At 49.1% G+C, this 21,833-nt stretch overlaps 1 protein-coding gene across 3 annotated transcripts; it reads right to left on the minus strand.

Annotated features, from left to right (window-relative positions):
* Nucleotides 1–224: 224 nt before the first annotated feature.
* Nucleotides 225–21,815, minus strand: ZIC4 (Zic family member 4). 3 transcript variants are annotated; one of them, XM_023215382.1, is made up of 5 exons: nucleotides 20,695–21,815; nucleotides 17,062–17,146; nucleotides 10,076–10,693; nucleotides 5,113–5,428; nucleotides 225–3,030 (listed from the first exon to the last, which is right to left on the minus strand). In XM_023215382.1, coding segments are annotated over exons 2-5 (1,005 nt in total). In that variant the 5' UTR covers nucleotides 17,132–17,146; nucleotides 20,695–21,815; the 3' UTR covers nucleotides 225–3,029. The 3 variants fall into 3 exon arrangements, with proteins under 3 accessions (XP_023071150.1, XP_023071149.1, XP_023071151.1); XM_023215381.1 differs by lacking the exon at nucleotides 20,695–21,815 and adding an exon at nucleotides 18,293–18,612; XM_023215383.1 differs by lacking the exon at nucleotides 10,076–10,693.
* Nucleotides 21,816–21,833: the final 18 nt, after the last annotated feature.

The following is a 21,833-nucleotide window of genomic DNA, read 5'->3' on the forward strand; positions in this document are numbered from 1 at the left end:
ATTAATAAATTGGTTGATGATGTCAGTGTCATTAGGGTGAAATTGGGATGAGAGAAGTCTTTCTCATAATGGCTTCTTTAGGGGGTCCCTCCATTTTGCTGTCCTGAGACTAGGCCCCCAGAGATATTTGTGTGAAGCAGTGAAGAAAGACTGAGGAGAGAATTGGAGGCTTCTGGAGGGCCTCAAATCTCTCCCAAGATGAAGAAACAGGACACCAGGATTCAAAAGAGGAAGGGAAACATCGCATAATTTATTTCCAAAGAAAATAGCCAAATGGAGTGCCATGTACACAAAGGCCTTTGGAGGGAAAAGGAATCACAGATTTAATATCATTTATATTTACATATTTACAAGATCAAGCCATGGCTTTCAACTTTGTTGTTCTTTCAACAATCACTTTCAGTTAAACAACTTTTTATCTTCAAGTTAGTTCATAATTTAACTGACATTAAGGAGACAGATGATAAATCACAAACAGTGTGGGTAGAGAGGGTACAAATAGTCTAAGGTTTCAGCCAGGCTTTTGTGTATATGTGAATTATGATTACAAAATGTTTGCCTGTCTGTATAATTCACATTCATTGCGATTATTACATTTTCTCATAAATTAGCAATATAAACAAACATATGGAGACTTCCAGTTAACAAATAAAATCAATATCAGAAACAACATTTGCAGCAACTATAGTAACAGCATGGGTTACAGCTTGGAAAAACTTTACAAGTCATTTATTCAGTACACACAGTGTAGGGAGACCAGCACATCCTTATTTATTTAAACCACTTTTAAAACCACAACAGGAGTTTTGGGGAAACCTGAACTGGGTGAAAGTTTCTTTCCTGGGCACAATATAAAATGAACAACTGCACATGTGAATGAGGGGAAGAATGGGCATTTGCATGCATTTTCGATCACTATATTGTAGACCAAACCTTCTAAGCTTCAATTGCCAAGATTCTGAAGGAAACAGGAAATTAATAAAACATCTCTCTCCTTCAGCTATTCTCCTTCTTATTAATGGCAGAAATGGCTTGTTGATTGTTGCTAGTGAGAAGAAATACACAATGGGTCTATTTTTAGCAAAGGTGGCTTTGAAGGAGCAGGAGATGTTAACAATTGCTTGGCTGCAGTCCTAAGTTCCAAGGATCCTGGGCAAGAATATTAGCAGCCTGAGGGGTACCCAAAGGAAACCCATCCAGGTGAACCAACTTGGGCTGATTGAGTGCAAGTCAGAGCAGAAGGAAGCAGACACACAATTATGGACTTAGGGTATGTATTCTACTTGGACCCTCTCTGCATACTTTTCCTCATGTCCCAAAGCTTGTCCCGAGGGTCCCCCAACTTCTGCATACTTCACCAGGCCAAGCCCTGACCCTGATGTCTAGGCATTGCTTTTGTTTATCCCTTAGCAAGACTTAGTCCGAAAGTTATGTATTGGTGGAGTGTGTGGATATTTTCTTAAAAGAAATTTGATTTTTATCTCTTTAGAAACGGTTTGAAACTAACGGGGCAGAGGGAGTTTGACAGAGAGGAGAACAAATCGCTGACAAAGAACCTTTTACGTTTCATCAGCGTTGTTAGGACGACAAGCAGGAATGTCTCAGATAATAACTCCCACTTCAAAGATTTCTCAGCTCAATAGAAAGCGGACCATCCTTTTTATTCAACCACAAGGACTGGCACTAAAGAAGACTCCACTGTTTGATTTTTTTTTTCACTGTGTTTATTTTTCCCCTATTCACTGGGGTACTTGGATAAAATAAACAACAAGACAATTAAGGGAACATGGACTTCTAACTTTCCTGCCATCTTCCCCATATCCCCTTGGCCGTGGGCTTTTGAGTTTGCATCTAGGACAAGTTCAGGCCTAACAGTACCACACACCCTGCCTTAGAAAGAAACAAGTTTGAGGGGTTGCAAGAGACTTGTGGGATGGAGAGGAAGAAGAGTGGTAAGGAAAGCCAGAGTGGAAATGTCCCAAGGGCACAGTCTGAACTCCTCAGACTCTCCCAGGCTAGCTCCCTTCCCCACAAGTCCCCATTAAACTTAAGCCTCCATCCTACTCAAGAGTCAGAAGGGCGATTTGCACAAAACTGAGCTTGGAATGCTCGTTTGTTAAGCTTCGGAGGCTGCTTTAAAATCTTTCACTCCTGATCTTGGAGCCTCTTTGGTGCGCAGTCAAGATGCACAGAGTCCTCGTGCTCCTCCCTTTTCTGAAAGTGTCCCTGCTCCAAAGCCTCCCATATCAGGGTGCAGAGTGAACCCCTAAACGCGGGCAAGTCGGGTTCTAGGAAGGAAGTATATACTGGAGAGCGCAGTGACAGTATTAAATGGCGTGAAAGCAAAGGTCAGCGCAAATGTATCTTAATAGAGTGTCTGTAGTGAAGTGTGCCGCCTTTGAAGCGGCCGCTCCCCGCGCGTATTTCCATGGCGAGCCTAACGCGGCATGCTGATGCACCGTCAAACTCACACTTTCAACCCCAAAACCCGACTCTTTGAACAACCCAAGCTTGATTAGACCTTTCTCCTTTTCTTTCCCCTCTTACAAACCATTTCCTCGCCTTTAGAAACTCGCCATCAAACCCAAATGCGCCCTCTGATCACCGCAGAAAGCAGAAACAAAGGGGGCTGAGCGGCGATTCAAGCGGCTCTTTTCTTCCTTCACATTATTATCCATTTTTATTATGATCGGGTACAAGTGCCCATTCGCGTGGGTTTTGTTTACCGGAAATTAAATGAAAATGATTTAGTTCGCGTCAAACAAAAATATATACTTGTATACACAAGAAAAAAGGTCTGTTAGACGTAAATATTATGTCCTTAATGAAAAGCCTGGACGGGCTCCAGGCTTGGCCTTTCAGGATTTCAGTGCGACTTGCCCATTGCCATAGAAATCCTAACTTACCATGAAGATGCACCGTGGCGAAGAAACACTGCTTTGTGCGCGGGCCCTTTGATGTAGCAGGCGCAAGATGCGGGGCGCTCAGCTGCGCGGAGCGAGATTACCTTGCGAGCAACGCGATGGACATCTGTAACAAGCAAATGAAAAATTAAAGGCGATTAGTGGCCGACCAAACATTTTTGTTTTATTTCATTATTTTAGATTAGGATAGAAGGCAAAATGGGGGGGGGGGGGGGGGGGCTTAGAAACAGAAGAGAAAGGAAAGAGTCCTACTTCAGGAAGGGGGACTTTTTAAACATAGGCAGAAGCAGTAAGTTCCGCAAATGCCCTCTGCACCTTAGTGGTGGGGTTGGTGTTTGACTATGGGAAAGAGTTGTTTGTTGCCGACTGCCCGCGCTGGGTCAGGCAGCCTCTGGGCCCTATTGTATTAGGGGGAGGCAGGAATTTCAGTCCCCCTTTCTCAAGGATGGATTCACTAAGGGTGTATTTGGAAGATGGCATTTTTTATTTGGAGTCATGAAAATAGTTCCACTCCAGTTAGGATGTTATTTCATCTGATGAAAGTTGTGGGGACTGCGAGCAGGAGTGCTAATTGTCTAATGGTGTCTGAAGAGGAGAGAGCAGAAGAAAATTCATTAGTGGCAGGGCCAGGACTTGTTTGTTGGGCTCAGATTTTAAAATTGAGCTCTTTTGTGGGGCCCTCCCCAGAGAGAAAACCCACCTCTCTCCCCAACACACACATACTGATTTTCAAATTCTTAGGGAACTGGGATGAATCTGCCATAGCTTTATTATTTTATTTTCTTTTACTTCTTCAAATAGTAGCTAGGATTTTGGGGCAGCCCTATTCTCCCTGCGGCGGGGGGAGGGGGGAAACAGGACCTGATTTTTTTCCCTTTGGCAACAATTGCAAAGGTCTTTCTCCCCTCCTCCTTCAACATCTGGCTCTTTTTTTCTGGAGACTTCATAGGCAGCATATCAAATACACAGTCAATCTAGACTCACTGGTTGTTTGCCTTCACAATATTTATTACTGTTGATCATTTCTCTAGTCTCTTCTACACCTTTTTAAAAATAAAACCAACATTGTGCAATTATTGACAAAGACCGTCACCGAATTGACGCAATGCACCGAGACACGGCCGCCTAGGTCAGGTCCCTCCACTTTAGAGGCCTCGACTCAGTGACGTCATCAGCTCGCTCTACACCCGGAGCCCAAGAACCTACAAGACTTCACAGGCAACGCCTCTACAGGGGATGGGGTGGGAAAAGGACCCCAGGAGGCCTCATAGCATTGAATACTGAAGCCTCTCTGGAGTTCCTTTGTCTGTATTTCATGTTGTTTTGAATTGACTCGCCACCCCACGTATACAATGCATATCGAGTCTGTGGATGACAGGCAGATATTTATCTGTGTGCCCAGGCCACTACGTAGGGGTGGCAGCATGTAACCACCACCCACCCATCCCCTGTTGAAAAGACAATGGATCTGCCTTATCTACTTTATAGAGGAGGCCGGAAAAATTAAGGCTTGTGTACACTTTGTTTCAAAGGATACCTAGGGAAGGGGAAACCATAGGAAGGCAAAGAGGAAAGAAACTTGAGTCAAGAAAACGGCTCTGGAATTCCCTTTGCCGCCTTCCATCTATCTGAACTTCTGAGGTTGGAATTAATGTGGGGGAGGGAAGTGTTAGAATGGGGGTGGGAGCGGCCCAGTTCTCGAGAAAAATATTTCCCATCCTGCGAAGCATGCGGGAAATTTGTGGCTTTACTTTTTTCATCTGAAGTGGCCAGGATTGCACCTAAATTCTCCAACTTTTTTCCATCTCCCTGTCTCTTTTCACCCCTAACACTGGTTTTATGATACTCAATCATGAAGGCGCGTGTGGGGGTGATGGTGCTGAGTGTGACTATAGAATAAATAGGGGGACCATATTTATCTTTTAAAATAATGGACATTATATTAGCGTATTCAGTGAGCTCTAGCAACTATTACAGGTGGCCGGCCGGCCTTCCTTCCTTCCGCCCTCTCCCTCTTCATGCCTCAGAAACGTGGCCTACTCTGCATCCGGTTTGTGCGGAAGCAGCAACCACAGAGGCAGCCCTAATACCGGAGGCGGCGGCGGAAGCAGCAGGGCCAGGTGGTAGCTCTTGGTTGAGGAGCGCGGCGGGGGTAGCCGCGGTGGGGCCCAAGCCCTGACACACGTACCATTCGCTCAAGTCGGCGCTGCGCGCCGCCACCGCCGCCGAGGAGGCCACCTGGGATTCGTGGCCGCAGTCTGACGAGGGCGACACGAGGGCAGACGGTGTAGCCGAATCGTAGCCAGAGCTGGGAGGCGGCGAGCGCCCGTGCACCTTCATGTGCTTACGCAGCGAGCTAGGGTGCGTGTAGCACTTGTCGCAACCCCGCACCTTGCACGTGTATGGCTTGTCGCTAGTGTGCACGTGCGAATGCTTCTTGCGGTCGCTGCTGTTGGCGAAGCGCCGCTCACAGCCCTCGAACTCGCATCTGAAGGGCTTCTCGCCTGGCGGAGGCAACGCAGAGACATTAGTGCTCGCCACCCTCCCCCTCCCCGCAATTCGTCTCTCATTTTCTGGGAAAGAACTGCAAAAGATTTTCAGAAATCTCTTTCCGGGTGCTCAGGTCGAGCACCCCTTTCTCTCGTGCAGAGAGCGCCCCCGGTGCACTCTCCTGAGCGCCTCCATCCCTCCCGCCTTCCTGGTCTGGGCTCAAGGGGAGGGTAGGGAGGAGGAGCGACAGTGACTCCATCTTAGTCGAGTTTTCATCCTCGAAAATCCTAATCCACTCTGATTATTTCCTCCAAATTTTCTCCACTTGGAACCAGAAGCACCTCTGTTTGGAAATACATTAACGGAGTAGCTCACAATATAGCTAACGGGGAAGCTCACATCTGCTCGATTTAAAGTTGCCGTTTCAGCCAAACGTCTCTGCCCCTACCCTGCCCAGCCGTTCATCGCCCCCCGCCCCCACTCCCATCCTGGCCCAAATTGTTTACTAAAGTAGGTTTTGCGCAAACGCCAAAGCGATGAGATAATTTAAGGATGCGCAGCCGATGCACATGGCGTGTGCATAAAGTGGATTCGTGCTGCAGGGAAAGGTATTCTGAGCAATGATTCACTTCAGAGGAGATTTTTACTGGATGTGGAGCCCCCTCCCTCTCCACTTCTACCCCCCGAGGGCAAACATTTAGCAGCATTCTTCAAATCTTGCCTAAACCGTCCGAGATCCCTCCAGATACACTCGCCAGCAATAATATTTTATTACGCTGCTCGAGAGGCCTCCCGGAGACCTTGCTGTGGGCAGCTGGCTCTCCCAGTCCGAACTGACTTGTGATGTCGACCAGGCTCCCCAGACCACCCCGACCTGGCTGTCGGGTCTCTCGGGCCTAAGACGAGGGGTTGGCGCAGTAGGGTCCACACAGGCCGAGTGGGATCCGAGGTCTCTACCGCAACCACGCCCTTGAGCGCTGAGGCTTCGGGAAGAGAACAGCTGCAGCTCTTAGGGCAGGCCCGGCTCTGCAGACTGGAGGGCGACCGGGCGGCTGGGATAGGCCTGGGAGGGGCTGGGATCGGTGGCTGCGATGCCCTGTAGAGCCGAGGGAAGGCGCGAGTGCACGTTAGAGTGATAATATTGGCCGGACTGAGCCCCAATCGGGGAGCTCACGGCCACCTGAACTCGCTGACGTGTGGGAGAGGAAAGGATCCCAAGAATCCAGAAGCCTAGATTCCTGCCGGAGCTGCAAGTGCTGCGGAAATGGGGGAAGAAGGTTCCTGGGCGCTTTAAACAAATGGCTGCCTCCCAGCGCTCTGAGTTAAGGGACCGGCTACCTAGCATCTAGCTGAGGAGGAAGACGCACAGTGGGAGAACTGCTGCCTTTGTAGTTGCTTCTCCCGCCGCATCCAGGAAAGACAGGCGCTTTTCTGGGGCTGGTTAGAACAAACAAAGCCCCAATTCCCGAGCCCTGTTGAGGCTCGGACAGAGAGGTTTGCGCACAACTCGCACTTCTGCACAATCAGCGCCTCCTGAGCCCGGGTCTCCGGCACCACCCGGTCGCTGGATTCCCACCCTACAGGAGCACAGCTAGTACACTGAACCCTCTGGAAGGTGTTGGCACCTGCCATTTAGCAGAACACCGGCACCATTTTATAAAACAGTGAGAGAAAGATGCGGAATAAATCAGTGTTCCTATTTGCCCCTCGTTTTATCTCCTCTGATTCCTGCCAACATTTGCAAACCCCAAACTTTCTTCCTTCTCTTTCAAAAAAAACTTACCAAAAAAGAAAAAACAAAAACAAAAAAAAAAAAAAACGTACAATTCAAGGCCTGCAAGAGAAACCAAGGTTTAAGAAAACAGAGGTGAAATGGAATTTGAGGTTGGTGCCCCTCCCCAACAACCCCTCCCCGCCCCCGAGCCACAAAAATCCCGCCAAACGCTTATCCGATCTCGTGAACGCCTAGCTGGACATTCACGTAAAACAAAAACAATTATTTCGCTCCAGACGAGGAGCAGAGGAGACAACAGCAGTGCAATGAGTGATACTGGCAGCCGGGAAGTTCGCAGGCCCCTAGGAAGCCAGGTGAGGCTGCGCCCCAGCTTGCTCCGGAGCTGCAGGAGGCGCCCTGGTTTCCGCGCTTGACATCACCCCCGCCCCCCGCCAACTCCCTCCAGTCCTTCCCCCTCCCTCCAGCTCCCTGCACTGCGCCCTGGGTGGGTGGGTGAATGTGAAGAGGCAGCGTTGGGCTAGGCCCCTGCAGCCTGCCCGGAGCGTCCTAGGCCTGGGGCTGAGCTGTGAGACACCCAGATTGTCATCCCAGAGGCTCCGCAGCCCGGAAAGGCCTCCTCTCCAACCCTGCGCCGGGTCCACCGGACAAAGTTCGGAAGCTCGGGGCAGCTGGGCCAGCGCCATTTTCTCGCACTTGTGGCTGGATCTGGTTGTCCCAGCGACTGCGCCCCGGCGCGGTCTCTTCTCCTCTACCTCGGATCCCCAGCGCTGACTCGCCCTCAGACGCCGGGGAAGGTGTGACGAGCTCCCGGCCCCGGCCGAGGGGTCCCAGGAGAGAAGCTGGGTGGCGGTGGCCAGGCAGACCGCGGTAGCTGGCCCTCGCCTCCCTCCTCGAGGCACCATTGTTCCGGGATCGCTGTGACCGCCGCAAAGTGAATCCTTTCGATGCAGACAGTCGCCTTCAAAGCCAGGCCCGGGATTCAGGTCAGGGAGAATCTCAACTCCTGAGAAATTTGCTCCTGTTTGCCACTTCCGCGACTCGAGGAAATGAAACGCCATTAATATTTGAAAAGGCAATTATTTTCCTGTTGAATCGAGAACTGTCTTCATGAATAATTTGTACTGAGGTCTATTGCCATTTGAGAAACATTTCTCTCTCTCTGTCTCTCTCCCTCTCTCTCTCTCTGTCTCTCTTTCTCTCTCTATCTCACTCTCTCTCTCCTCTTTTTATTACTTAGGAGGCGGATTTGAGGGAAATGCCCGAGCAGGCCAGACTCTGTAGTTTGTTGTTGGTGGTGTGTGTTTTTGTTTGTTTGTTTTTGTTTGTTGTTCCCCCCCGCCACCACCCCCACCAGGAATGAATCAGGGGAGCCGAAAGAACGCACAAAATTCTGTCCTGAAAAGATGAAAACCTGAGCCAGCCGTGGCGCACTGAACTTGCTTCTCTGCTGTAGGTCGACTGTGCTAAGAATTTAACCATTTTCTGCTTCACAGACTTCAAACAGTGGGCCAGCAAAGAGCTGTAAAAGTTTGTTTGTTTTAAAAAAACAACAACTCTGTCATTAAAGATGAGTTCCTTCTCCAGCTCAGGACTGCGAATCTACCTTCCGGGTGTCCGCCGCCAGCTCCCGGAGTAGCAGGCCTGGGACCAGGATTCGAGAGTGACCTAAGCCCCTTCCCGGAGCTAAAACTTCGGGTGAGGGGGTGAGATCCTTGCGACATTGTGGGAAACCCTGAAAAGAGCTCAGGGAAACTGTACACTTCCAGACAAGCTTTAGAAATAAAGTGCCAGGTTCCAAGTGGACTTTGGTCTGGTCTCCGCGTGTGCCAGTGTCTGGGCCATGGACGTTCCCCGGGAAGGGAGAGTTTGGGGAGAAGATAGGCTTTAGCACAACTAGCCTTAGTCAATTCTTTGACTCCAGCAATTGTCGACGTTCCAGCAAGAATAGGGGCGAGTAAGGCAAGGCACCGGGCAGTAGGAGAAGTGGGGCACCAAGCTGGAATTCATTTTATTTTCTCCTGTCCCCATTAGTCCCCTTCTCCTGCCCCCAAAATGGGGGAGGGGAGAAAATGTTGATTTCTTAAACTTCCAGGGAGGAGGAGCAAGAAAACCCTAACTAAGGAGAGTACAAACAATGGCTGCTAAACTAATTAATGTAACTTCACAGGCTATCCTGGAAGTGTGAAAACTTTCTCCTTGCAGTTGCATTAATTAGAGATGCTCTGGCCAGAGGAGTTCAATTTTGCAGGCTCTTAAACGGGACTCCTTTTTTTCTGTTAACTAGAAATAGCAGACGTAGTTGACACATGTCCCCAATTCCCTTAACAACTTGGTAAATGATATTTAAGGTGGCTAGGTCCCATTAGGTCTGTGCTAAAGCAAAAGTGAGGGTTCACCAAACATCCCTAGTGTCTGGCCACCAAGGCTCAAAAATAGGCACAAAGTTAGCCCATTCGACTCCCAACTCCTAAAGAAGGCTTCAGGGCCTGGTAAACCCTCAGACCAGGTGGGCCAGGTTATCAGGAAGACAGGTGGAACAGTTCTGCCCCGCAATTCCAAAGGGACCAGGAAACAAGTTAGACAGTTGTTCTTATGTCTTTACGACTTTGGGGAATAATGCTGTTTTTAAATGTCTCAAAATCAAACTCTTAAGCAGAGATCACATGTCTGCACACACAGGGTCTTAGACACGTTCACCCTTGTCCCCCCAGAACAGAAATCCCTCACTATCCTCCCTACACACAGCCTCCGGCAACTTCTGTGATTCTAAGAATAGAAGCGCATAATTAATATTTTATGGCCTTGGCTCATGGTAACAACACCAAAATATCTTCCCCCTCCCCTCAGTTGGGACTTGAGGAAATCCAGACCCGAGGGCCTGCTTCCCCAGAGGGTCCGCACGCGACAGACAGCGCCGAATACTGACCTGTGTGAGTTCGTTTGTGTATTTTGAGATTTTCTGATCTAGCAAAGACCTTCCCACACCCCGGGAAAGGACAAGGGAAGGGCTTCTCGCCCGTGTGCACGCGGATGTGATTTACAAGTTTGTATTTGGCTTTGAAGGGCTTGCCCTGGCGCGGACACTCCTCCCAGAAGCAAATGTGGTTGGCCTGTTCCGGGCCGCCGACGTGCTCCACGGTGACGTGCGTGACCAGCTCGTGCATGGTGCTGAAAGTTTTGGAGCAGAGGCTCGGGGGCGCGGTGCCGTCGGCCGCCAGCCACTTGCAGATGAGCTCCTGTTTGATGGGCTGGCGCATGTAGCGGAAGAAAGCGCCAGGACCGTGGGGCGCAGCGAGGTTCACCGTCAGGTTCATGCCCCCGTAGCCATGCAGAGCTGCGGCAGCTGCCAGGGCGTCGCTGCGGGCCGCAGGCCCTGGCGGGAAGGGTTCTGGCCGCGCGTACATGTCTCCAGGGAGCCCCAGACGCAGGAGTCCATTCAAAGGATGGCTGGGGGAGGCCTGGGGAGGCTCCTCATGGAGGCCCGGGAACACGGAGGGGCTGGAGGCGGCGGTGAGCTGGGGGCCATGGTGTCCAGAGCTGCTACCTGTTGTCGAAACAAATAGCACGCATGAGAACCGGTGGGGTGGGCTACGCGCTCTTCCCTGGGCCCCGGGGGCAGGCCCAGCCCAGACGCACTACGGACTCTGCAGTCAGCCGTGGAACTCAGAGCCAGACCGCGCCAGCAGTGAACCCGGTGGACAGAGCAAGGCCAAACACCTTCGCCGCCGTTGGGCCGGATTGCTGTTCGGCCAGGTCCCCTGCCGTGCCATGAGCTGGAGAGGGATGGTAGCGGCACAGTAGATGTAAGGGGTAATGGAAGGCGCAGGGCTGAGTCTGTGGGTTGCTGGGGGTTCTGCTCCAGAGGGGTAGGACCTGAGCCCCAAGCCCACTTTGGCGGCCAACACCCCGGGGCGCTCCGGGGCACGGTGCCCTGCCGGGGAGTGGAGGTGATAGAAATGATGGTGTTGGAGGTGGTAGTGGTTCGGAAGCGCCCCAGCCATATATATTTTCAGTGCCCGCTTGGCTAGGAGAGAGCGACCGGCTGCATGCCGGCCCAGGTTCACCGGGGCTCCCTGTACCGGGCCACTAACACCACTGCCACCTGACAGTGGGGAGGGGAAAGGAAAACCACACAAAAAAAACTTCTGTAAAGTTTTCTTTCTTTCTTTCTTTCTTTCTCTCCTTCTTCTCAAGGTTTGGATTTGGGCGCACCTACCCCCTTGGCTATTAATGCCAACGCGAAATCCTGCACACTACAGAAGTAGCAGCAGGGCGCGTTAGGAAGTCAATAGAGATTCAGGGCCGTGGCCGGGACCCACAGAGAGGAACAATTGCCTGGGTCGCCCATTGGCCAGCGGCCGGGTCCGACGTCAGTGATGACAGGTCCTGCCGCACGCGGTCGGTCTCCCTCTCTCTCACTTCCTCGTTCCACCCCCAACCCCCTCACACACCTCTCCCTCAAACACACACCCTCCTTCCCTCCCTCACCCCACCCCCACAGCATCTCACGCTTCTACTGCTCATGCGCTCTGACCTGGGCACAAATCCTTTTCTCTCTCCTCGAGCCTCCTCCCCCTCCTCTCCGGAAAGCTGAGTGGATCAGTTTTGACTCAGGGCTCCTGGAAGTACTCGGGACTGGGTTATGCCACTATTCACCACAACTTTGGGGAGGGAGCATTGCGCTGCGCCTAAAGTCCTCTCCGGACCTCAGTCGGGGCTGATGGCTAGCATAGTGTGCGCAGAGATGGCGGTCTGGTTGGGCAGTTTGTCTCTGTAGCCTGCAAGAGGAGGGGGTCGGGATCGAAGGACCAAAGGAAGCTGCTGACTCGGGGGCCAGGAGCTGAGAAACTCCTAGGCTAGCAGTCGTTGAGCCTAATTTTATTTTTTGGCTTTCTCCGAAATGTCTCGTTTCCCTCATCTTTCTGGTTCTTTTCGTCTCTCTTATTTTCCCCAAACCCTCTACCTCACTTTGTCTTCTTTGCTTCTCCCCTCCCCCTCTCTTTCCTCTATACTCTCTTCCCATTTAGCCTTGCAGGCCCCTCCTCCCCGGTGTTGGAGAGCTCAAAGACGTGCGAAACCCAAGGATCTGGCCCTTACCAGGGACGGGATTAAGCGGGAAGTGGTGACGGCCTGGAAAGGCTGGGCTCGAACCCATGCCTTCCTGAAAGAACCCTCCCCTCCACAAGTCACACCCACCGGCGGGCCGGCTTTCCAAAGAAACAAAGGAGTCGGGCGTGCATCCAGGAGAAACAGGTTTTTCGCTCCGGGATCTCCCTGCGCCAATCAGGGATCCTGAGCGCTATACCCTGCAGTCGTAAGGAGCCTCTGGGAAAGGGGATTTAAGGGTGACTTCCACTTTCAGCAAGCTTCCTCTGCTTCCTCCTAGCTCGTCTTAGGCCTCTCTAGAGAGTGCACGCCGCGTTTCCCCGTCCAGGCTCTGAGAGGGCCTGCAGGCCGCCTCCCACAAGATGCCCTCCAGTGCTAGGGGGGCCACTTTGGTGGGAGGGGGGTCGGTCGGTTGAAAAAAAACTTAAGTTCTGGCCCAGTCGAGTGTGGCAAAAGCCACAGGGCGGGGAACTGGGGGGCTTTGGGGGCGGGCGGGAGTCCTTTGTCTGAGCGGACCGGCTAAGGTCAGCTGCGTCGTCCGGCGATTTAAAGGGCTGCTGACCGGGACTCCTGCCTTGTCGCTGCAGCCGAAAATGCCAGCCTAAGTGCTTGGGCTTCCCTGGCGGCCATAAATGGTGCCCCCTAAACAGAGAAAGGCTTGTATTTTTAAGAAAAGTTTTAAAGATTGAGTAAAATATCCCATACCCCTTAGCAGAGGCTAGAAGTTCCGGCAGATTACCAGCAATACTGAATAGAAATGGACTGAATTGCCCCTCACCCCATCACCAGCACCAAGGATTATTCTTTTACATTTCCTGGTCCGTAAATAATGGTTAAAAATTTTTTTTTTTTTTAATAATTAACTGATGTATAACAGTTGGCAGATTCTCTGAGACCTTCATTTAATGCATTGTTCCTCCCTCGGGTGCACTTTAGGGAGGGATTAACTTCCACAACAATTTCTCTCCACTTAGACACGTCCAGGTCTTTCTGCTCCTCCTACTGGAAGAGCTTGGATAACTTTACCAATAGATACTCTGTCAGTATTAAAAATAAAACAAAACAAAAAACAGAAGAGTATTTGACTGCCAGACCCCCACTCCCTACTCTGAAAACCAAGGGCTTCCACACAGCAGTTTTGAGACCAGACTCTCAGGATATGCCTCCCTGGTTTTCACCTTCTCCCATGGTTTACTCCTCCACCAACAGGCACCAACTCTCTGATCCTTCCCCTGTCTTCCCTTCATCCAAGCAGTGGTGTGGCCAGGTTTCCAGTGAAAGGTTTCCACATCTCAGTGAGTCATTTCACATCTCCCCACCTCACAGGTGTATGTTGAATGATGCAATTGTCTAGGCAACTCTGGACTGAATCCATGAAGGGCTCCAAAAAGCAAAACAAAAGACAGAGTGTGTTCTTCTCTGAGACTCCTTGCCCAGCTGTTTTTACTATCCACATCTTAACACCGAAGGTATTCAGCTTCTGTGGTATTCAGGTTTAAGTGCAGGGGCACTTCTGCAATAGTCCGGCAATCAAAATATTTTTTCTCCCCTGGAACCTAGGTAATCTACAACTAAGAGTTCAGAATGTTTATCAAACTCATTCACTTTAGCTGTAAGACTCTGATTTGCACAAACATGGACTTTTTTCTTTCTTTCTTTCTTTTTTTTTTAGAGAGAATCTCGCTCTGTCACCCAGGCTGCAATGCAATAGCGTGATCTTGGCTCACCGCGACCTCTGCCTCCCAGGTTCAAGTGATTCTTCCACCTCAGCCTCCCAAGTAGCTGGGATTACAGGCACCCAACATCATGCCCAGCTAATTTTTGTATTTTTAGTAGACACAGGGTTTCACTATGTTAGCCAGGCTGGTCTTGAACTCTTGACCTCAGGTGATCTGCCCACTTCAGCCTCCCAAAGTGCTGGGATTAGACGCGTGAGCCACTGCACCCGCCGGATTTCTTAATATATACACTATGACCCCACCTCCATTAAAAGCTTTGAATAACAGTATAGACAGACAGGAGAAGAAGGGTTTTTAGTTGCTTGAGGCTATGGAACCCTTAGGAAGCTTGGTGAGTCTGTTGAACTCCTAATAGTCCAGTATTTGCTGCACATATTCATCACAGAAGAAAACACTAACTTTCCAATAGAAGGTTGTGAAAATAAAGATGCATTTTTTTTCTCATCCAAGTTTATGGGCCCTCTGGAGTTCTAACCACTGACTCTCTGGACTTCAGGGATAAGAAACAGAGGTTTCATACACATAGTCTGCTAGCATACTACACACTCTCTGTTAGTCACTTTGCCTTTGAAAAGCTTTGAACTTGTGTATGACTTTTTTGTGCCAGCAGCAAAAGGGCAAACACATCTGATTCAGCCAAAATCATGGAGAGTAGGCTGGCCCCATGGAGTTCCTTCCCAGATGCAGCCTTCTCTTGAAAGCTGAAAACATCTGGACCTATTTTGAGTAGCTGCTTCTTGCTTGAGTAGCCAGGGGTCAGTAGACCTGCAGGTCACTGAGGTTGCCTGATCTTTGGAAGTTCCTTAGAGGCATATGGTCTATATCTTGGTTGGCTAAACCCAGCAATGGGACCAGACATTCTCCTAGAAGGACATTTCCCCAGAGACAGCAATAAGGGAAAACCAATTGTACAACTAATATTTACAGACAAGGAACTTTGGGCAATTACATAAGGGTCTTCAAGGACCTTCTTATATCTTTGAAATAAGCCCCAATGCAGTATCCAGTTGAAGGTGATAGGGAATCAACATCTGAGAGGCATAGTTTAGTCTTTAGAGAGATTATTTTGAGTCTTCCAGAGCCCGGGAAACAGGGAACCCAGGCTACAGATATTATCAATTGAGCAGGCTAAGGAATGGTGTCTCCTCAGTGGTCTTCAGATTTTTTTTTTTCCAGAAACATCTCACTATACATGTCCCCAACACCAAATGTTTGACTGATGCATTCTATTCCTACCCATGCCTGGAGCTATAGCATTGTTAAGTCTACTTTTCTGCTTCATTTGTAGAGAAAAAGAATATCTCACAACCTACAGATCTTTAGCAGATATCAAAATGAAGCACTGGAAGCTTGTTTTCATGGGGACCTTTTTGGAGCATATTCCATCACTAGACCCCAAATATCTCTCAATCTTCAGAGCCTCTGCAAACCAGTGCCCAGAATCATGTCCTAAGTACTTTTGCTCACCCTACCCAGACGAATATAATGGCATAAACAAGTGATTTCCTAGTTCTACTTTCTAGAAACAGAACATTCGGTTGCCCTACCATCTGCCAGAGCTCCTTAAATCGCTGGTTTGAATGTCTGATCTCACTCTCTTGGAAAGGAAAAAAAAAAAAAAAAAAAGGAGGATATTTCAAATCAACAGCTCGGCTATTTTTCCATTTTAATGTTTTAAGCAATGCTAAATTAAATGATGATTATTTGTTTTAAGTTATGCCCAGATCAGCAGCTGGGCCCTACTCAGCTGAGGGCCACTGTATAGAACCTGGATAGAAACAAGTCTTGTCATTTGAATGTTCTGCATCTGAATCAATTGTCACTTGTTCAGTTCTTTCTTCCCTGTTTCTGTCCAGGTTGCAATCCTACACAGAGGTAAATTTCTTTAGAGGCTAGTCACAGACAGACTTCAAGATTCCTACAGAGGGAGGTTGTCTCTATTCTTATGCAAAGAAATAACTTAAGCCCCAGGAGCCCATCCATATTTCTAAGCCCAAATTGTGCAAAGGAGATGAGATCTTTTAGGATTTTGGCAATAAAGGAGGATATTCTTCTCCTCTGCTATGGAAATTTGAATTTTAAACATCATTAATGGAACTGAGTATGGAAGAAAATATGCTTGGATTGGCTTTAATTTCCAAGCAAGGATTCTACAAAGCATCCTGTGACAAAAGCTTAGGAAACATTGCTTTTGGATCTTCCAAAACAGCATTAAGTAATTGAAACAACTGAATTTACATAATAACTCATACCTCTCTTGAGACTTTTGCCATCACATCATCCCCAAATAATATAGAGAGCCATTTCCTGAGTTGTCTATTTGACTTTGGTTAAGAAAGTTCCTTTGCCTACCAATGAGGGAACATCTTTGGAGGCAACCATCAGCTAGTGATATAGTTGAAATGAGGAAAACTAGACGCCTGGAAGGGAAAACACCCAACCCTAAATCATATGCTTATTCTAAATGGAATATTAAATTAAATTCTTCACAATGAAGGTATTCCTGACAGAGCAGCTGTCAGTCACTCCCTGGTCAGACACCACATTGTGGGAACCTCCTCGCTACCACATTGCACAAGACTGGTATCCCTGGTAAAGATGATGTATATCATGTAAACCCCATCATCCAGATCAAAGTCTGCTTCTTTCATGGAAGCCAATACATGTCAAACCTCATTCCAATCAAATTGTCTGGAAATGAATTCAAGATGAATATGTCATAGAACAACGTGACAGTGGAATTGCAGAAGGTCAGGGGTGGTTGTTTCAATGAGAGAATCATCAAATATTAATTCTGGAATGTCCAGATGAGTAGGCATTGAGGGGGATTAGCCGGCTGCTGGTGGGAAGTTGTGTCATTGATTCATTGATTTGTGTGCAAATGTATTGAACACCAAGGTGTTTTAAGTTTCATTTGAATTCAAGAAACTCCACCCAAACTCTCAACCCAACATAAACGAAAGACAAAACAAAACTTCCTACTTAAAAAAAAAAAAAAAAAAAAAAAAAAAGAAAGAAGAAGAAAAGAAACTAGCAAACCAATATTCAAAGGAGGATTTTAACTTACTTGACTCTTTCAGAGTGTTTCGGTAAAGCCGTAATCGTTTCCTCATCACCAAGGATGTCTTGTATCTCATTTTCTGATTTTGAGCCTGTTTGGGAAGAAAAGAGTGACAGTCACTAGTTAAACAATTTTATACATCTGTGTGGCAACATTCTGTGGCTTGAATGTATGAATGAAAGAAGGTGTTGATCTGAAGATCTTTCGGTCTTTCTTTGATCATTTTCAAATTTTGAAGCTAAAGAAAAGGATTCTGCCGGGAACTGCCCATTTTGCAAAATAATATATCTTTGGTGATAAAATCATTGAAAAATTATAACTTCCCAGCTAGGTTTTTATTTGAAACTCCTTTGTTGTTCTGCCTTGCAATCAGAAGTAAGCTCTCTTTCAGTCAGTGCTCAAAAATCTGTAGCTTCTCGAATTTGAATTAATTATATAAGAAACCTTATTATTTTTCTGAAGTTTATTAACTGAAATTTAGTAAGGTGTGGTGGGGAGAGTCTACTGAACTCTGAGAGGTTAGCAGTTAAAATCTGATTTATAACTGTTGGAACCAAGAAGAGAGGAATTTCTTTGCAGGTTTTCAAATCCTGCTCTGCCTGTGGTGGTGCAGAATTCCTTAGCCTCACATTTCCCACACCCCAGACCCATTTGGGATTAATCACCGGTTGACTCTTTAAAGTTAATACAAAATTTGTCAGATTAAAAAGGTATAATTTTAATCATTTGGTTCAAATCATCCACATTTCATAGTTGAGAAGGGTAGAAATAACACCTCCCATAAGATGTACACATTACTTATCAGATTCACTTTGCAGCTAAAACTACCAACCATTGGCCGCCTTAAATACTTAAAGCCATCCTGAGGACCTCTGCATCTGTCAGGCAAGGCTGAGGCCAAACAGAAGCATCTACCCGGCCCCCACCCTCAATTTGGCCTAGAAAGAAAAACAGTCATTGAAAAGGTCTCAGGCTGGACAAACACAGCAAGTCCTCTGTCAATGGGGATGTCTGCCCACAGAACAAGCAGTTGTTTAACTTGTTGAACCACAGGCCAAATCCAAGTGGGACTCTGTTATCTTAAAGTGTATCTAGTTCTCTGTGCACAAAGATCTCTCTCCCCGCGCCCCCCCCCCCCCCCCCCCCCCAACAAGAATTCCAACTGGCTTGGCAGCTTTTACTCTTCCATCTCCCCTCTTTACTAGGTCCAGGCCTGGGAGGCAGGGGGTAGACTCACCTTTTCCCAGAGGGTATTATTATTTTCAATTATTTCTAACCAAAAGGCATTCTTCCCCAAAGGTAATAAGCTCCTTCCAGTGCAAATCAGGAAAGAAAGGAGGCCTAACTTTGCATTCCTACAGAAGGGCGGCATGCTGGGCATCCTCGCTCTGAAATTTCCTCATGGCAGGATGTCTGGCATGGAAAAGTCCTGGTTGGTTGGCAACAATAGAATTTACTCTTTTGCTTCTGGGGGAAATGTGTGTGAGGTTCCCTAGAGATCTCTGTCCACCCATAGGGCTGCCCCAACCCAACTTCTAAGAGGTATGGATCACTTCTGCTCCAGGTCTTGTCAGCCCTTTGTGCACTGCAGACCCATAGACATGCAAACAAATGTTGCAGAGGTCGGACTAGGGCAGGCAACTTGGACCTTAGGAGGCTCTCTGTAGCATTTCCATCACCCAGTCTACCCAGGGAACCAGGGTAAACATCTCCTTTCGTGCAAACTCTGACACCGCTTAGCAAACAAGCCAGTCATCTTGCTGAAGGAGAGGTGAGAAAATTTGGGAGCAATCCTGAGGCCCCTGGACCTGAGGTCTCAAACAACCACGGAATGTAGAAACTCAGTTTCGTTTTCCCCAAAGGCTTGCTCCCCAAATCAACCACGGCCTCCTAATTACCAGTCCATAGCACATCCTGGAGACTTTTTGGAATCTGCCCTTCTGCCTCTACCTTGAGAAGAGGAACTGGTGCCAGGGAGTTCCAGTGATTGATAGTGCCGGAGGAGAGCCAAGAAGGTGGGGCAGCGGGTAGGTGCAAAAAGCACAGTTTTATTTGGGGGAGCCGCGGAAGCTGCAAGTTGTGGGGCCGACCTAGCCTGCGCAGGACTACCCAAGGTCAGAGGTCAGCTGCAGTTAGAGACTTCATTTCCCGAGCTGCTCCTTACTGATTAGCCGGCAGCGGGAAAGGCATGCCCACCTCTCCGCTGCAACTTGTCGCTGGCGGGCGCAGAGCAAAAACCCTGAAAGCTGGCTGGGACCTCTGAGCCAGAGAGGAAACTGACCTCGGCCTTTGCCCGCTGCCTGATTTCCCCATCTGCACCCCGCACCTTCCTGGCTTCCCTCCATTCGACCCTCAAGCGCCAGGAGTTTGCTGAGACTGGGTTGTGCAGGGGCTTTTACTCATTCTCCTATTCTCTAGAGGGAGATGCTTGGGTTTCCCAGCTCGGGGCTGAAGTAAGTGTGGGCAGCCTCCGGGTGCCCAGAATAGAGTTTGTATCAGTAGATCACCTGCAGGATCAGGCTTGGCATTTAGCCCTCCTTTTGAATCACCCCTCCCCCAACCTGCAAGCGGCTGAGATAGCAGAAAAAAGAGCGGCGTGCAGTGGTGTGGGTCGCTGCGAGGCCAATACTGTCGGAAAGCGGGGAAAACATAACCTTGGAATCCAAAGAGAGTTTCCTGAAGACGGTGACGGTCGAAGTGCAACCCTCCAAAGCCCCTCCGCTTTCCTAAGACTTTGCCATGGGCCATCCATCAACCCCAACTTTCAGATCCAACCTTTGAGCCAGTCCTAGCTTTCTTTCACAGCTCAGCTCTGTTCCCTCCTCACTTGCCCCTAATTTCCAATGTCCCTGGGCCTAGGCTAGGGGCCAGAATCCTAGGAGCTGCGGCCTGCTCCCCAGAGAGCTAGTTGCTGCTCTTGTTCGCACTGGAGATAAAGAAAGCCAAGTCCCGAACCCACTGCTGGCCGCGCGCAGAGAGCAGATCCCAGCAGTCAGCTTCCTGAGGCAGGACCAGGATGAGGGAGGGCTAGGAACCGCCGGGAGGTGGACTCAGGCGGCATCTGCCGTCAGGTTGGGGCGGAGAAGTTCCGTCGTCTTGCTGCCATCTGGGCTAACTTGGCTCTTTGACCCTGGAGAGGGGAAGCAGAGACCCTCCTAGCCATCCCCTTGGGGGCAGAGCAGAGATACCGCCTGTAAAGCCCCCCTCCCGGCACCCGCCTTGTTCATTTTTCGCGAGGGAAGCTCTGGGCCACGACTTCCATTCTTGTGCCCATGGTGGGGCACCCAGGCAATTTACAAGAAGAGAAGGGAAGACAGGCAGGCAACAAACTGCTCCTGGTTCTTGTACCAGTGGGAGCCCCATTTGTCCCCCTTTTCCCTCCTCCTGGGAAGAAGGATTGGACTCATCCTAGGCGCTGCCCCTTTGCAGAAGGGCCCCCCTCCTCCCCTCATTGTCAGTGGGGTGGGGCCTGGATCCATGGTTGTGGTGGGGGGATGAAGGAGGAGATGGGGTAGAAAGACTGGCTGGGCCTCTTCCCCCACTGGGGTTTGGGTGCCAGTGGCCCGCTTGAGGGCACTTGCTACCCGGTCGCTGGAGGTACAGGTCTCATCTGTCTGCCCCCTGGACTCACGCACTTACCCCACTCCACCTGTTGACAGGATCGCCTCATTTCTGCACATCATTTCGGGGTGGCTAAGAGGGGACCACAAACCCCTCCAAGCCTCTCTTTTGTGGTTCCAGCGAGGCGGTCATCCTTCATTTCTCCTTTTCCAGCTTTCGGGAAGCAGTTAGGGAATGTATGATGAAGCAGAAATGAGCCGTCAGGATGATATTTTAATGGCTTATATGTCACGTTGGTGCATGTGGCTTTGAACTGGAGCCGCTCGCGTTTCCTGCAGAGAGCGCCGCAAATCCCACTTGATAACTTCTACAACCCACAACTTTTTTTTTTTTTTCTCACATTCACTCTTACCCCTGTATATTTGGATGTGTTTCCTAAATATATCCTCTTGTAAACGTCCCCGTTGGATTCTCCACGGACTGGAGAGGAGAAGACTGACTTTTCTTTTTTGAAGAATTATTTTCCCTCTCCCCCTCCCAACAGCTACCCTTCCCCCTTAGGTCCCCTCCCTTGTTGTGTGTGTGCGTGTGTGCGCGCGCGTGTGTTTCCGAAAGGCGGGCGAGGTGGGTTCAATATCTGTTCTCCCTAGTGAGAGGAATACAGCCTCTAGAGAAAACTTCTTGCAGATGAGGTTTTCTCAACTCCAGGGGAAGTAGGATCCAAATTCCCCTTGTAGGTAGAAAGACTTAGTTGCTCCGATATATATATATGTATTTCTAACGAAGTGTATAATAATTTAAAAAAATGCCTCAGTCCTTTCTTTACCTCCACTCCTCATTCCGTTCCACCCAAAGTTGGTGGGAAATGCTGGGCTGCTAGACTCAGACTTGTTAATGGGAACAGGACAATTGTTTTTTTTTTTTCTCGAATTTCTATTTCCCAGCACAAGCACAAATGCTCAGTCAGGTCCCTTCAGGCACCGGGAAATCATCCCGGATACCCAAGCCGACTTTTGAGCAAGCACAGCCCATGGAAAGGGCAGTCCGGCCGGCCAGCCCCAAGCGAGAATCTAGTCGGTGAGAAGACGAGAAAACCAGAAAGGCGAGGAGCGTCGGACGCTGATCCTGCCTTCCTCCAGCCCGTGCAGTCAGCGCTGGCGTCAGGGCAAAAAATATATTCATTTTCATTTTCCTCTCGCTGGGGCACTGGTGAGTTT

The sequence above is a fragment of the Piliocolobus tephrosceles genome, chromosome 2, assembly GCF_002776525.5.
Source record: "Piliocolobus tephrosceles isolate RC106 chromosome 2, ASM277652v3, whole genome shotgun sequence".
NCBI lineage: Eukaryota > Metazoa > Chordata > Mammalia > Primates > Cercopithecidae > Piliocolobus > Piliocolobus tephrosceles.